The 16,051-nt window shown below is 51.5% G+C and overlaps 7 protein-coding genes across 7 annotated transcripts; 4 read left to right on the top strand and 3 right to left on the bottom strand.

Annotated features, from left to right (window-relative positions):
• Positions 1-50: 50 nt before the first annotated feature.
• Positions 51-1,192, bottom strand: N7457_007864 (MBL fold metallo-hydrolase; the record flags this gene model as incomplete). Its single annotated transcript, XM_057178907.1, has 3 exons — positions 51-142; positions 196-784; positions 848-1,192. 3 exons carry the CDS (start codon positions 1,190-1,192, stop codon positions 51-53), a joined length of 1,026 nt encoding a protein of 341 aa, XP_057027293.1.
• Positions 1,193-1,624: 432 nt separating this feature from the next.
• On the top strand, positions 1,625-2,662 carry N7457_007863 (putative 3-hydroxyisobutyrate dehydrogenase; the record flags this gene model as incomplete). The annotated part of the gene is made up of 2 exons (XM_057178906.1): positions 1,625-1,831; positions 1,898-2,662. 2 exons carry the CDS (start codon positions 1,625-1,627, stop codon positions 2,660-2,662), a joined length of 972 nt encoding a protein of 323 aa, XP_057027292.1.
• A 416-nt stretch (positions 2,663-3,078) lies between these two features.
• On the top strand, positions 3,079-3,794 carry N7457_007862 (aminoacyl-tRNA hydrolase PTH2; the record flags this gene model as incomplete). The annotated part of the gene is made up of 2 exons (XM_057178905.1): positions 3,079-3,403; positions 3,490-3,794. 2 exons carry the CDS (start codon positions 3,079-3,081, stop codon positions 3,792-3,794), a joined length of 630 nt encoding a protein of 209 aa, XP_057027291.1.
• Positions 3,795-4,557: 763 nt separating this feature from the next.
• Positions 4,558-6,570, top strand: N7457_007861 (U4/U6-U5 snRNP complex subunit SNU66; the record flags this gene model as incomplete). Its single annotated transcript, XM_057178904.1, has 1 exon — positions 4,558-6,570. One exon carries the CDS (start codon positions 4,558-4,560, stop codon positions 6,568-6,570), a length of 2,013 nt encoding a protein of 670 aa, XP_057027290.1.
• An 861-nt stretch (positions 6,571-7,431) lies between these two features.
• On the top strand, positions 7,432-8,982 carry N7457_007860 (Pyridoxal phosphate-dependent transferase major region subdomain 1; the record flags this gene model as incomplete). The annotated part of the gene is made up of 5 exons (XM_057178903.1): positions 7,432-7,551; positions 7,627-7,705; positions 7,781-8,709; positions 8,765-8,824; positions 8,881-8,982. The coding sequence occupies 5 exons, from the start codon at positions 7,432-7,434 to the stop codon at positions 8,980-8,982; spliced, it is 1,290 nt and encodes a 429-aa protein (XP_057027289.1).
• A 976-nt stretch (positions 8,983-9,958) lies between these two features.
• On the bottom strand, positions 9,959-12,416 carry N7457_007859 (uncharacterized protein; the record flags this gene model as incomplete). Its single annotated transcript, XM_057178902.1, has 4 exons — positions 9,959-10,236; positions 10,290-10,475; positions 10,582-12,304; positions 12,363-12,416. The coding sequence occupies 4 exons, from the start codon at positions 12,414-12,416 to the stop codon at positions 9,959-9,961; spliced, it is 2,241 nt and encodes a 746-aa protein (XP_057027288.1).
• A 480-nt stretch (positions 12,417-12,896) lies between these two features.
• Positions 12,897-15,074, bottom strand: N7457_007858 (uncharacterized protein; the record flags this gene model as incomplete). Its single annotated transcript, XM_057178901.1, has 1 exon — positions 12,897-15,074. The coding sequence occupies one exon, from the start codon at positions 15,072-15,074 to the stop codon at positions 12,897-12,899; it is 2,178 nt and encodes a 725-aa protein (XP_057027287.1).
• Positions 15,075-16,051: the final 977 nt, after the last annotated feature.

The raw sequence follows: 16,051 nt of genomic DNA, 5'->3' as shown, positions 1-16,051 counted from the left end.
GCTTTGCTTCAAACCTAGGGCAAAGGAATCATAGATCAATACCCAGATACCTAATGTTCGACATGCTGCACAGGCTGTTTCTTCAATTCCAAAAATCCCAAACTATCAACTCTATCAACTTCGCTAGGTCCCATTACGACCTCTAGAATCCATCGCTAGTAGTAGTGGCTTACTTACAAGCCCCCAAAAACCTACCTTGATTCTCTGCCTTCTCTTCCCATTTATAATCATGAGCAAGTATAACTTCAACTCCATCGGTCTCAAGCTGCTGAATCATCGCAATCGTCCGCTCAGCCTGTCTTTTATCCGCATGGACACAACAGATGTGACCATGTTCATCACTCCATTCTCCAATTGTCCTTTCTCCACTCAAGATACGTCGATCATGACATGCATCTCCGGCCAGATAATTATACTTGCTCGGACCTGTGCGAGCGAGAAGATTGATATGCCCAGGGAGATGACCGGGCGCATCGACCAGCATCACGCTTCCGTCTTGGAAGATATCCATCACTCGAGGGAGAGAGCCATGCGGTGCCCATGGCAGCGTGAACATTGGTGTCACTGCGTTTGGGTCAGGTAGTTCAATGGAAGAACTACTCTCCTTGGCTTCCGTTGTTGGAGGGAGCTCGATAGTTCGCGATAGAGGCAGGAGATCGGGCTCGAAGAAAGAATGACTCCCGCGAAAAGCAGAATTGTCATTCAGTAGAGCCAGTGTGCCAGGACCAACAACGAAGGTGCTCTTGTCAAACGCTTTGGGGTCCCCGATGTGGTCCCAGTGAACCTTTGTAGAATATCAGTTTAGCTGGGTTCGTTCTCGACACGGTTAGTTCCCGGGGATACATACATGTGAGTATACAACGTAGTCAACATCCTCTGTTGATAGTCCACCAGCTGCTAGACTCTGTACAACATTGGGCTCAGTACTCATAGGACGTCGTGTCGCCAAGTGAGCTTGGATTGGAGTTGGGTAATTAGTGGATGGATGACGGAGACCGAGGTCGAAGACAATTCGGGTGGTTTTCTTTGACTCCAGACTGACATGCTCTATCAGAAAGGATAACGAAGGTACTGTTTGTCTGGCGGTGTCTGACGAAGGGTGCACAAAAAGATGTTCTGGCAGAGTGAAGTGGCCAGCCCTGAGAGCGTGCACCCGCACATAAGCTTCATTATCAACAGGCACAGATGCCATCACAGGCACATGTATGGATCAATGGGTTTGTGAGGAAAAGAATATGATGGATATGATCATTCCAATTTGTTCTTATGATAACTCTGGCTCCATATTCACCCTGGGCGGGGAAATTGATGAGCGGGGATAACCCCAGTATACCCCAACATTGGAGTAGCGGAGAACCATTCATGAATAGCCTCGATAGTATATCATTGAGTCCAACCTTGGAAGTTAGAAAGTGTCGTATCTCTTCTGTATCCCTGCTCCGCCTCCGCCTCGACCTCGGCCTCGTCTCATCCTCATTCTTCTTCCTCTCCCCTTCTCTCCAACCCTTTCTCTGTGTCTCTCGTCTTCCTCTTCAGAGCACCTCGGCTTTGAACTTCATCTTCCATCAACTGACGCAAAAGATCCGATACTTCCCGTCAACATAGCACTAATAGGATCTCCAAGATGACGACTGACCAAGCAAAGACCATTGGTATCGTCGGCCTTGGAAACATGGGTTTCTGGATGGCAACCAATCTAGCTGACAAGCTTCCAGCCAATTCAAAGCTTCGGGTTTTTGATATCGTCCCAGCTCTCGTGGATGATCTTTGCGCCAACTATCTGGAGAGGATTGTGGGTTGCTCTGACCCGAAAGATGTCGCAGACAAATCCGTATGCATTCTCGCGTCACTTTGCCTTGTTCGGAAAAAGAGACTAATGCCCTTTATTTCATACCAGGATATCATCATCACCATGCTGCCTGAGGGAAAGCACGTCAAGGCAGTTTACATGGGACCAGATGGAATCTGCTCCAGCGACATTGGCAATAAGCTCCTTGTCGACTGCTCGACCATTGACACCGCAAGCTTTCTGGAGATCAAGGAGCATATCACCAAGAACTTTCCATCCGCCTCTTTCTATGATGCCCCGGTGACTGGGGGCGTGATCGGAGCGAAGAAAGGAACCATTGCATTCTTCCTCGGCTGTGCCAAAGATAGCACCAAGGACATGGACGAGCTCAAGCAACTCTTCAGTCTGATGGGTAACAAAGTTATTCCATGTGGCGGTCCCTCCCTCGGACTCGCAGCTAAACTTTCCAACAACTATTTGTCCGGTATCATCGCCATTGCCTGCTCAGAGGCCATGGACATGGGAATGAAATCCGGAGTGGACCCACGCGTCCTGGCTCAGGTTTTTGCAGCAGGCACTGCCCAAAACGCAATCTGCGACCGTTTCAACCCTGTTCCTGGAATTCATCCTGATGCGCCATCCTCTAACGGATACCAGCACGGATTCAAAGTCCAGCTTATGAGGAAGGACATGTCGTTGGCTCTGGATATGGCTCGTCGTGTTGAATCAACCAATGTGCTGGGAGATGCAGGCTTGAAGACTTACAAAGAGGCTAGCGAGGATGAGCGCTGCAAGGACTTGGACTCGCGCATTGTGTTCCGGTACTTGGGTGGAAACGAGAACTGGCAGGCTGAACATGAGAACGGAAACTGAGAACTGAACATGAGAACTGAACATGGGAACGGAAACTGAGTCTTCAAAGCACATAGCCATACCCACAATTTACTTGTGCGCCCCAGAGCTGGGCCTTATGCAGCGATTGGATGTCTAAAATGAGGGCTACGTTAGCAATCGCATTAGAGGCGGGTGTATAGTAGTGGGATCATGAGCAATTTATTAGACAGCCAAACATGGGCACGTCTGATTTAAAGAGTTCAAGAGACCCGAATATCTAGCTTTATCCTCATGTATCTCATCCCCAAAAATATTTTTGCCCGAAGAGTTTCTCGGCGTAAAGGCAAGCGTTGAACGCGGTGGGACAACAGGTGAAGATATCCCGGGCGGTAGAGCTTCGCTCCAAAATTTATTTCGCAACGCCGAGATCTTCAACCACCACCCAACAAGTCAAAATGGCCGCTCCAGTACCGCTAGACCGCATACCCCCTACAACAGCCGCCTATGTCATCGCGACAGCTATCCTCGCAGGCGTGACCGGATACTTCATCGGACAAGGTTCTTCCATCAGCCTCTTCAAAGAAAAGGAAGGCTGGCCCAACAGCTACGATGTGAAGGTCCACAGCCACTCTTCTGACGAGGAAGACTCCGAGGACTCCGAAGAGGAAGAGAGCGACGAGGAGGAGGAGGGCAACGGTGAAGAATTGTCCAGCTTCAAGGACAACACCGACGAGGTGAAGCTGGTGCTGGTCGTCCGTATGGACCTGGGCATGACCAAAGGTATGCGATCTACAAACACGGCCTCGACAGCTTTTATGTTGTTCGCCTTCCTGGTTCAAGCGCTTACAGTCTTCTCTTCTTTCTAGGCAAAATCGCCGCCCAATGTGGCCACGCCACCCTCTCTTGCTACAAATACTTCCTCGAACACGCGCCCAACTCGCCTGTCCTCAAAAGATGGGAGCGCTACGGTCAGGCCAAGATCGCGCTGCAGGTTAGATCCGAGGAGGAGCTGCTAGTCATGCAGGCTCAGGCTATGAGCCTTGGGCTTTGCGCGCGCGTTATCCAGGATGCTGGACGCACTCAGATCGCCAGTGGCAGCAAGACCGTGCTTGGAATCTTAGGCCCCAAGAGTGTCGTTGATGGAGTGACCGGACACTTGAAGCTGTTGTAAATTACACATGTATATGCCCTCTCGTTGGGTTTAGGCAATGAAGATCATGACCTCAATGACGAGCGCTTCAATACAAAATTCATTGCGTTGATCGTGACCGACAACAGCAAGGCATTTTCGGACCATTTTCACATGCGCGCGCACAGAGACGTGTACAGTGTAATGCGTTTCCTCGTTAACTCAGTCCTGCAGGAGCAGAGTTTTTATGCATCCATAGAAGGCTCTACAAGAAATTACGAGTTCTATGTAAGAGATGTTGGCAAGTCATGGTTATTCCCTAACCTCAGCGGCCAACGGCCAATCGGCAAAGAGACATGAAATATGACGCCGTCCGAAACCAAGCTGTCAAGCCGAGCTCACCAGTGGGAGCTCAAGACCCGCAACACAAGGCACAGACATTTAATCTGGAATCTGTCGACCGGAAACCGTAAAGGCCATCCACGCAAAAAATGATGGCTCCAAGCTCGTCGAACTGCCCAGCTCTCAACCACCACACAGAAACCAGTCAAACTGGAATCCGTGGACAGGAAATCTGGACACAGATCCGTGTATAGGTGAAGAAGAAAAGAAGAAGAAAAGAGCGGCAAGCCTCTTATTTATGTCGCAGGGTGGGGCCGCTAAGATTTTAGCCCACTAGACCACATGGGGACTAGTGTAAGATAGAACGGTCATGTGATTAGATTGCGGTTATCAGGAAACCAGGTGTTGCGCTGATGACCATTACCTTTCCATCTCTTTGCTGTCGCTCCATACGCCCGTCAAAATGGCGGACGCTCTATCCATCGAACAGAATAACAAAATTCGAGTGGCTCTTGGCCTCAAGCCTCTCCCCGTGCCCGGCGCCGGGCCCGAATTCAGAGAAGACGACAGTGACTCCGGCGAGGAGGGAGAAGAAGCAGCGAGCACCCTCGAGTCGCGACAGGCGCAAAGCTACGAAAACTGGCAGAAGATTCAAGATGCCACCGAATCGAAACGAAAGCGAGACGAAAAGAACGCTGCCATCAAGCGGGCGCGCGATATCGCCCAACGGAATCTGCAGCTTCAAGGCGCCACCCTAGGCGAAGCGGATGGCGATGAACTCGATACAAAATCCTGGCTCTCACAAAACAAGAAGCGCTCGAAGAAGATTGAGCAGGCGCGCGCCCGCCAGCTAGCTGAGGAACTCGAGGAACGAGAGCGCGCCGCAGCCATCGAATACACCGCCGCCGATCTGGCTGGTATTAAAGTCGGACACTCCGCGGCTGATTTCGATGACGCTGAAGACCAAATTTTGACACTGAAGGATGCCGCGGTGGACGATGAGGAGGAGGGCGATGAGCTCGAAAATATCGAACTGGCCGAGAAGGAAAGAACTCAAGAGAAGCTGGAGCTCAAGAAAAAGAAGCCGGTCTACGATCCTACGGCGGAGCACGAGGGTATTCTTTCTCAATACGACGAGGAAATTGACGGCAAAAAGCGAAAGAGATTTACACTTGACGCTCAAGGTTCGACCGAAGAGCGTGAGGCCAAACGACAAGAAATCTCCAATCAGTTGAAGAAGAACATCATTAGTCTCGACCTTGAACCGGAGGTCCCGTCTTCCGATTACATGGATATCAGCGAAATCAAAATTAAGAAACCCAAGAAGAAGAAGGCGAAGGCTACAAGACAAAGGACTCTGATAGACGCCGATGACTTTGCTCCAGTTGAGGATTCGACCGACGCACAAGGATCTTCAGCGATGGACATTGATTCAAAGGGTGGAGTCCCAGTCCCTGCTCGCCGCAAACCTGTTAATGAAGAGATCTCTTTCGTGGATGACGATGATCTCCAAGCCTCTCTTGCACTGCAACGACGCGCAGCCTTTAAGAAGCGCAAGAAGATGACCCCCGAGGAACTTGCCAGGCAACTTAGAGAAGAGGAGTTGCGAACCCCGATGGAAATCGAAAACTCGGATAATGAGGCTGACGAACCTGGCCTTGTGATCGATGAAACATCAGAATTCGTATCTAATCTACACAAGCCTACACTCCTCGAGCAGGAAGAAAGGCATGCACACACTGCGGTTGAGGCGCCTGTGTCTCCCAGTGCAGAGCCGGAGGGAGAAGGCGTCGAAATTGATATGGACCGTTACGGTGATATTGAAGATGAAGAAGAGTTGGCCGCACGCATCAAGCGCGACCAAGCACCCCAGGCTCAACCACAACAGCTCACCGGCACGGGTCTGGAGGAGGAATCTAGTTTGGACCAAGGTCTTGGAGCTACTCTGGCAATGTTGAAGTCGCGCGGACTAGTCAAAGATACCGGTAGTGCCACTCATGGCGACCTCCTGCGCGATCGCGAAGACTTCCTGATCGAGAAATCGCACCGCGAGTCCGAGATCGAGCGACGTGCCCGGCAGCAGCGTGAGCGAGACCGTACCTCAGGCAAGCTTGAGCGCATGTCGGCCCGTGAGCGGGAGGAGCACGCACGCTGGGAGAACAAGCAGCGTGACCAGCAGGAGGCGCGTCATATGGCCGAGGTGTTCAACCGCGAATACAAGCCCGACGTCCGTCTGCGGTATGTCGATGAATTCGGTCGCAACATGAACCAGAAGGAAGCATTCAAGCAACTCAGTCACCAATTCCACGGCAAGGGCAGTGGAAAGATGAAGACCGAGAAGCGTTTGAAGAAAATCGACGAGGAAAGGAAGCGCGAGGCTATGAGCAGCGTGGACAGCAGCCAACACTCCGGCATGAACAATGCCGTAGGTACTGCTGCGCGTAAGAATCGCCAGGCCGGTGTACGCCTAGGCTGAGGCTTCTTTTGTATGTACAGAACCAAATACCAAATTTACGATATCCATACCATGTACTCCGTACTCTGAAGTCCAGTCCAACATTCCAAAGTAGACGTGTTCTTCTGCAGGGAGGATCTTAGGGCTTGTTGATCAGGCAACGTTTTTGGATCTCTGGGGGAAATACCGGGTGCTGATAGCAAATTCCGCAAATTTAACCGAATCAACGACTATATGCATCGGGCATCCTCCGTAGAGCTGCCCCTATTAATACGCACAATGGGGGGAGTCGGAGGATCCAAGGGCTACCCCAATTCTGTGAGGGGAAACGGTGTGGAGTCCGACAGCCTCGATCAGTTCACCGGGGCGTTTGTTTCCGAGCGAAATTTGGAGATGGGCTGATCTACTGTGTAGAGGATGGACTCGTTGGGAACACATTGAGGTTCCTGGACCTAGATGAGATTGTTTCATTGCACATTCCAGAGGAAGACCAACTGGGAGCTACCTAGGTATACCAGATCTAACAACCAGATCGTAAGAACTCGTAACGGGAATTGGATCTCATGCAAGCCCTGCTCCCAACCCCTGCACTCTGTACACGTATTCAAGCAATTTGACCGTGCGGAGGAAACAGCCAATCCCAATTGCACATGAAGCCGGGGGTGGGAAGGGTTGGACGTACCTGGTACTTCGACCGAGGCGGAGTGACATACCAAGTGGCAGGTACCCGATACCGCTATCACATGAGTCAGGGCAAAAACACCGAAGGGCTCCGATCCTTTATTATTTCTCTTCCGATCATTCTCTTCCCTTTCCATCCCAAATCTTGGAGGTTTAGGTTCCTTCTGAATTTTTTTTTCTCTATCTCCTCCGCCATTCACCATGCTTTCCACTCTCAGAGTCGCCAGCCGGTCGGCTGCTGCCCGCGAGGCTAACATGCGCACCGTCATGATCGGAGCTAGATACGCCTCCGCCTGGGCCAATGTGCCCCAGGGTCCCCCTGTAAGCTTTTCAAGGAGCTTGCTATTATAGCGAATGTGCTTGGGAAGGCCATGTCTGACGTAGCTGGGCAAATAGGACGCCATTCTCGGTATCACCGAAGCTTTCAAGGCCGATTCCTTCAAGGAAAAGATCAACCTGGGTGTTGGCGCCTACCGTAAGCCCTTGACCTAAACAATCGCCCTGGTGCGCAATGGATTGGGTTGCTAACGAGCTATGCGCGCTTTTTCAGGTGACGACAAGGGCAAGCCTTACGTTCTGCCCTCCGTCCGCGCCGCTGAGGACAAGATTGTCGCATTGCGCCACGACAAGGAGTACGCCGGTATCACCGGTATTCCTGCTTTCACCGCCGCCGCCGCCGAGCTCGCCTACGGTGCTGACTCCTCCGCCATCACCGAGAACCGCCTGGTCATCACCCAGACCATCTCCGGTACCGGTGCCCTGCGCATTGGTGGTGCTTTCCTCAAGCAGTTCTACCCCGGTGCTAAGAAGATCTACCTCCCCAACCCCAGCTGGGCCAACCACAAGGCCGTCTTCTCCGACTCCGGTCTCGAGGTCGCTCAGTACAGCTACTACAACAAGGAGACCATTGGCCTCGACTTCGAGGGTCTGATCGCTGATATCAAGGCCGCCCCCGAGGGCAGCATCATCCTGCTCCACGCTTGCGCTCACAACCCCACCGGTGTCGACCCTACCCAGGATCAGTGGCGCAAGATCAGCGATGTCATGAAGGAGAAGAAGCACTTCGCTTTCTTCGATATGGCCTACCAGGGCTTCGCCAGCGGCAACGCTGACCAGGATGCCTTCGCTCCCCGCCACTTCGTCAAGGAGGGCCACAACATCGCTCTGTGCCAGAGTTTCGCCAAGAACATGGGTCTCTACGGCGAGCGTGTCGGTGCCTTCTCCCTTGTTTGCGAGAACGCCGAGGAGAAGAAGCGTGTCGAGTCCCAGGTCAAGATCCTCATTCGTCCTTTCTACTCTAACCCTCCCATCCACGGTGCCCGTGTTGCCTCCGCCATCATGAACGACCCTGCTCTCAACCAGCAGTGGCTCGGTGAGGTCAAGGGCATGGCTGACCGCATCATCGAGATGCGCTCTCTGCTCCGCACCAACCTCGAGAAGCTCGGCAGCAAGCACGACTGGTCCCACATCACTAGCCAGGTGAGATTCCAACCCCCAGACTTATTATGATACAACTCACTAACATGATATCTAGATCGGCATGTTCGCCTACACTGGCCTGACTCCCGAGCAGATGGACATCCTTGCCAAGGAGGTAAGTCTCGTCTTCCAATCCCTTTTTCTCCTGTACGATATCTAACAAATTTCCAGCACTCCGTCTACGCCACCAAGGACGGCCGTATCTCCGTCGCCGGTATCACCTCCGGCAACGTCGAGAGACTCGCCGAGTCCATCTTCAAGATCACCGGATAAATCTAAAACCACTTAGAAGGGAAATTTTGAAGGATATACGATAAAATGACTGTGGGGAGATAAACTGGGTCTTTTCTGGTGCTTTAGAACACCGGGCCCTTTTGTACTGATATCTAATGTCTCTGTTTCATATTTAGCATGGTTCGGCACTGTCCGTCTTAACGGGGATTTTGGATTTGTTCTCTATTTCGTTCTTTTCTTGTAGTTCTAAACATCACTTTGCTCTTGACTGGTCCGTATCATCTGTATATCGTTCGTTGTCATAATCGTCTTCTCAATCTTCCCTAAAACATACTCACAATCACCTGCAATCACTGGTTTCCCTTTGGCTGGTTTGTGAGAAATCCTACTGTTTTGTCGTCTATGGGCCATCTGATCTGTCAACGGCTTTTTAATGGTGGATGTGAATGGGTTTATCTCTTCAACGCGGCTTTAATACCTTGCCGGGCAGCAGGCAGGATCATAGATCACATAGTGGTACAGACACAAGAGAATTGAGACTGCGTTGGAGCTACAGAGTGAACAAGATGTCTAACAGTACACATGGGGTTTACTCATATTTGTTGATATCTCTCATACTTCCTGCTTCATTATTTTATGGTTTCACCTAGCCAGTTCCAGTCCTCTTCATCATGATTAAAGGCTAGCATATGCTCCTGTTGTTCTGCCCGTCCATCCTTACGGAGTTCAGTCTAGGAGACAAAATCGACATGAGAGGCAATACATCTTCCCAATCAAAGGGCAAGTTTAGGACTGTGGCGGGTGAAGACCCGTATGTAGGTTATACACGTCATGGAACAAGATAGAAAGAGACTATGAGCCAGAGCCTAGGTTTACCAATATACGCGAGGTAGATTTTGGTAGTCAAGATGTATTATAAGCCTAACAATATTGAAGCGATATTTGTTCCAATACGCTCCACCCCATAACACCAAAGACGCCGTATTACCAGCACTTTTTGAAAGAACCAAGCTAATTAGTATCCTAGCATCCCACTAACGCCCATTTCTGAGCCTCCACTGCCAGGGCCAAGAGATGGACAGATACAGCCTGGTGGTGCGTTGGCAGGAGAGTAGGGGGGCCATCCTGAGGATGGAGAGGGGGTCACAGATCGTCCCATGAAACGGGCGAAGATACTGGCAGGTGTGCCATTGGGATCCTGGCTGGCATGGAGAAGACCGAAGCGGAGGAAAACTTCGAAGGTAGTGACAATAATGGAAATAATGATGAGGACAATGATGATCCAAGTTTGATCTAGATCGGGGTTAGTTAAGGGGCTAGTGATCAAAAAGAATGACGAGACATACGGGAAGTACGGTTGTCGGCAATTGAGTCGGATAAAATCTCTGCAAGATCAAGGAATACGCGGCATCTCTCGTTGAGCACTTGAATACGCGGTTTGATTTCCAGGTATTCTCGCACAGCGATGTAAAGCGGGTAGAGAGTCGGCTCGCTCTCCCAGAAGAAGTTGGGAACATCAAGCATGTTAGATGCTGGTGAAAAAGTGTTAGTACTGGATCCGTTTACACCAACCAGGGCAGCATCCGAGATGTCACTGGAAGAAGTGAGGGTTTCTGTCGGGGTAGTCTGGAAACTTACAAAGATTGACCTCAACGCGACTCTTGAACAATCGACCCAAGATTCGGAAAACCTCTTCGCGCTTCATGCCTAATTGACCGGTGGTGGCGAGTCGTCGGGGAACATCTTTCGCGTCTGTCATTTGGCGGGCCATGACTTCCTCGAAGAAGCACAACTTGGTACTCTGGGAAATGCCATGGCTGATAGCCAGCTTGATCATGTGGTCACCACTGCGAAGAGTGATCATATCATTGTAGACTCGAGGGCGCGAGATTTCGGTAGAGTATTCGAAATGGAACTCCTCCGTCTCGAAGTCTTCCTCGTCAAGAGGCATCGTCGCCAGAGGGATAGGAATGCCGGTTGCAGATGATGTAGCAAAGGCAAGATCTGCAAGCAGGTCTTTCTCCTGTCGCTCTGTGAAATTCCAAAACACGACAACGCCGTAGCTAAACACGAACATCTCGGCAACATTGTATAATGTACGAGCTGGAGCTTGTGCTCTCGAGGATGAAGATGTTGTAGGGACTGGCGGGGAAGGACGGTCTCGAACCAGAGCGTGAGTATCGTCTGTGCTATGTCTTCGACGGCGGACAGCAGGTTCGGGCGAGGGTTGCCGATTTTCATCGTTGCTGTCGGGTTGGGGAAGCTGCGGGATATGCTGTGGGATATGCTGTAATCTTTCGACGCTTTCACCGGAGCTGGCAGCATGTTCATGCTCATCGGGGAGGTGATCACGGGCTGCCTCGGTGATTCGATTCAGGAATTCTTCCCGATTTTCCTCCCGGGGGTTATGATCATTGGAATCGCGCGCCAACTCTTCGTAATGGTGCTCATCCTCGGGGCGATTGTGCCCGCCAACTGAATGCTCCTCCAGCTCGACCATAAAATCATCGTGGTGATCGCGAAGCTCATTTCTTTCAATCTCCTCATCCAACAACGACTTTCCACCGGGATATTTCAACACGGGACTACTCCGCAGACGATATCCCTCATGCCCGGGCAAAAGAGGCAGGTGATACGCCGTATACAGGCAATCATCATAGAGCTTCGTCCGACCACCATGCTGTTCCTTAACGAAAGCAGCAAGCGAGCCCATCTTATAAGCCTGGGCCGTACAATACGCCGTGACACGAGCAAGCTTCTCCGTCCGCCTCGCCTTCGGCAGCCGCTCAGCATAACTCTTCGCACGCTCAGGCGCCACACGGCGTTTCCTTAAGGTTTCTTCTTCGGCAAGTAGAGGAGCAAGATCATTATCGACGCCGAAGTCACTGCCAAGCCGCTTAGATATAAGTAGTTGGTGTCTGATCATTTCCGGATCGACATTCTTCTCCTTAGCCAGGCGTGCAACAAGCTCCTCGTCCACCAGATTTCCACCTTCGACATCGTTGTCTTCCTCATCCTCGTCCTCTTCGCCTTCCTCGATCTCACCGGTATCAGGCAAGAGCACCAGCTTCTCGCTGACTTTCGTCGTTCGAGGCGGGAGGCGTGGTTGCGCGGCTAGTCGGCCGATCGTGCCGCCGGATCCTGCCACCGCACTTGAGCTCCCGCTGCTAGCACTGGTCATAAGACCACCTGCTGCAGACGCCAGGCGGCGTGTCCGTGAATTCGGTGGTGGGCCGCGCTGCTGCATTGAAGGGACGTCGGAGGCGTATTGGAGGACGTTGTCGACGGTGATGAAGCGGGTTGCAGGCGAGCGTCGACGACGAACTGTTGGGGGTGGTTGCTGGTCGCGGGAGTCTGTTACCTAGATTGAAAATGCGTGTTAGTCGAGCTTCGTTAATACAGTTGGTGGTCGGTCCCACCAAGACGGTCGGGCTGCGTTGGCTAGTCCCCCGTCCGCGGGCTGGGGGCGTCATTGTCAAACGAGCTTAGAATGGGCGCTTGATTAAGCGCTTTGGGGATAATTTTCTTGGATTATGTCCTGGAACACGGGAGAAACAATCGTCTGTATGTGTAACCAGCTATGTATGATGCTCGGAGCCAGCAAGTTCGATTGGCTTAGAGTTTAAGCCTAATCGGGACTAGTCTGTTCTGTAATAAAAATGACGTCCACTGAGTTGATCACGTGAAAATACACCTACCCCGGTTTTTTATCCTGGATATTCCGTACCGATGGAGGAAAGGTTGAGATTCTAGGTGAGCTATGTGATGCGCAAGTGATCTATACAAGTTACAACGTAGAGTCGGAAGATTGGGAATCAGAATATCAATTGTCAAGTTCGAGTAAAACGGCTGGTAAAAAAAGATAAAAACGCCCGGCCCGTAGGCTCATTTCTCAATGTCGAATGCGACATGCTCATGTGGATTGATAAAGGAAAAAAATAACACGAATTAAATTACGAGTGAAGGCCGTCACGAAGTCGACGATCTTCCTCCCAGATCTCCTCCTTCATGCTCTGGAGATGAGCGTGCTGCTTCTGCAGCTTGTCGAGGTCCACCTGGGGTGGGTCGGCGAGCCCAGCAAGGGAGTCATGCAGTCTGCGGTACTTTGTGTAGAAGTTCTTGAACTTCTGGGATTTCTCACGCAGGCGCTGTCGCAGAAGGTCGTAGCTCATGGGTGGGGATGCACTGCCGGTGCTGCCTCCGCTCGAGGAGCTAACTGCTCGGCGTCGCTTGACATCCAGGTCTCCAGCTGGACGTCCAGCCTGGGGCGCAGATAAGTGGTCGGACTCAGCCTTGCGTTTCAGAGGATTGACAGTGGCAGTGGGCTTGGCAACACGGTTTGTCTGGGGAACAGTTTTGCCGGATTTGGCAGAAACAGCGGTTGGGCGGCTAACCTTGTTGACTTTGGGGAGCTGGGTAATAAGAGGCGAAGAAGAAGATGAGCCAGAGGATTGGTTGTTACTGTCAGCTCGTTTGCGACTGGCAGCATCAGAGGCATTGGCGGGAGGAGAGGAGCCAAGTGGAGAGGGCTTCTGCGGGGAAGTCGAGGGTCGAGAGGGAGGACGCTTGGAAGCAGTGGCCCCAGCGACTGGCTTGGTTGGTTCGAGCTTAGGCTTCGACACATCAGGCTTGACCTTGGAAACAGAACCAGAGGAAGTAACAGTAGTCTCGGTGGTACGAGGCTTCACCAGTGGCTTAGCCTTTGGTGCCTGGATCTTTGTGTTGGATGGAGTCCGCTTGTGCTCCTTTGATTGCGTCTTGGGCGCAGGCACCGGAGCGGGAGCGGGAGCGGAAGCAGGGACAGGAGCGGCAGGAGTGGCAGTGGGCACATCAACCATGTCGGTATCATCTTCTTCGTCGGAACTGTGAATGAACTCCGCAGACTTGATCTTGCTATCGGCTTTGATTGGGGCTTTCCCGACAGTCTTCTTCGTGACCCGTCCAGTGAGAGTGCTGTTGGTAGACTTGGCCTTGTTGGGTCGCTTGGTGATATCTCTGTCACGAGCCTTCTGTGAGGTCGATGTAGACTTGGTCGCAGTCGCAGATGCCTTCGAGGCGCGGTCGGTGTCATTGTCCTTACCCGAGTCCTCCCCGTTGGCTTTGCCCGGGGCGGCAGGTTTCTGGGATGGGCGAGTATTGAGGTTCAACCGAGATAGACATTTTCCTTTGCCTCGTTCCGCCTTTGGAAGAAGCTGCTGCCAGATTTTGTCCGACTTAGAGATGCGCATGCGATCAAAGGCAGAGATAGAATTCTCAATGGCTTCCTTGCGGTCCTCTGGAGTGTAATTGAAGCCGAACAAGTCAAGGTCTTTGTAGACTTTGTCCTTGAGATTGTATTTCTCGGGATTGATTCTGTTGACGACTCCGAATTTCTCGCCGAGGGCGGTGCAGTCCTCAATGGTGGAGCGAGTTTGGCGGGCGAGGAATTTGGCTGAAACAGCACGAACGGCGAGAAGGTGAATGAAGGGAACCTTGAGGGCCTCAAGCCTCTCACGATCCTTACTCTGCGACATTGGAACTGAGGTTGGAGTCATTGCGAAAGAAGGTGCAAGAGAAGGAGATTTGGGAGCACCCAAGGTGGGACTTGCAGTGAGAGAGCGGTTGGCAGCAGTTTTGAGAAAACGGTCCTTTTCACGCTCGACTTTCGTCGTGGGACCTCTGTAGCCTGCTTTGCTGCCTCGGAAGCCCATTAACTCATCGGGGTGTGAGATTATGTGAGTTTTCTTTGACTCCTTCCCCCTCTCGTGAGCATTCAATTTTTCTTCTAATTCTGCCAGTGCCTGATCGGTAGCTGCCGTGGCATTTTTAGCCTTTTCAACTTCCAGACTATGGCTCAGAACCCCTGTGAAATACAAAGTCTCTTTATCGGAGGAGCTATGGTAGATCTCGGATCGGTGTGTTTCGGGATACGCATGGAAGGACTGTGACTTGCCCCCATAGTGCAGTGATGGGTGTTTTCCCAGCCGGACTCGAGCCGGTTGATCCTTCCGTAGGCTCTGAATCAGATCATCGAGGGTGCTCTGCACCAGATTCAACCGCATGATCTGACTCGGCTTCACAGAAGGATCACCGGACTGGTCTCCGAGGTGGAGAGACAGCCCGGTCTGAGGAATTTCTAAAGCGGTCGACATTGTAGAAGGTAGAGGAGAGGTCAAGGTAGGAAAGAGAGAGGACTTCGAGATTGTGAGCAGGGTCGGATGGCAGCGTGAGAGCTGCAGGTCAGGCGGCCAACTGCACGAGGGAGTGAGGTATAACCATACGCCATAAGATCGAGGGCGTTATAATGTGGTTCCTATGCAATGCAAAATATAACATGCAAATGAAGGGTTATGGACAGAGAGAGTCAAACGAAGATGAGGAGAAAGTCGAGAGAGAGAATGACGAGCAAGGCGAAGTGTCGGAGTGGGGAGAGAGAGAGAGAGAGAGAGAGAGAGAGCTGACGGCGTAAGATTACAGGGGATTCCCGATGGGGGTTTTTTTTGCTAAATTAATTTCGAGACGTTTACAAGGAATACGGAGCATTTTATGATTTCCTCGGATCAATCAATAGTAACTAGCTAACTCCACAGTTATAGTTCTTAATGACTATCCTTGATTCGAAGCTATCTAAGTCTTTCCTTCGGTGTGGCTCGTTACTATATGTAAGGTCCCTAACGATGCCGTATCGGAGTATCGTCCCCGTATCCGTCTTTCTATTCTCAGGGCCCTTTGTTTCAAGCTCAAGTCTTATTTGTACAGTCATTTGTTCCTACGTGCTCGTTTCTTTTTTCTTTTTTTTTTTAGTTCCACTCACGCTTTGTTCCCTCAGTAACCGATGGTTGTAATGCTGTCCCCCGTACGGAGTGCTCTGTACACCCCCAAGGTTCCAGGTACATCCATGGGTACCTCCCCTGGGGATCTTCACCCTAAGACAATCTATTCCTCAATGTCCAAATGCACCTAGGCAAAAGCACATGTACATCTATACCAATGGGGCTAGATACAGGGCGTACATACTCCGGAGTCCCATACATTGGCAATACCGTGAGGAGAAAACCAATGCTCCATCAAAAAACGGGGCTTCCCGAGTCCAGACTTGTTTTCCGCTTAAAGCGGGTGCAATCGGGGT

The sequence above is a fragment of the Penicillium paradoxum genome (genome assembly GCF_028828445.1).
Source record: "Penicillium paradoxum strain IBT 22861 chromosome Unknown utg000007l_segment0_segment0, whole genome shotgun sequence".
Lineage (NCBI taxonomy): Eukaryota > Fungi > Ascomycota > Eurotiomycetes > Eurotiales > Aspergillaceae > Penicillium > Penicillium paradoxum.
Note: the sequence above shows the minus strand (reverse complement) of the source record. Positions and strands in the feature narration are given on the sequence as shown.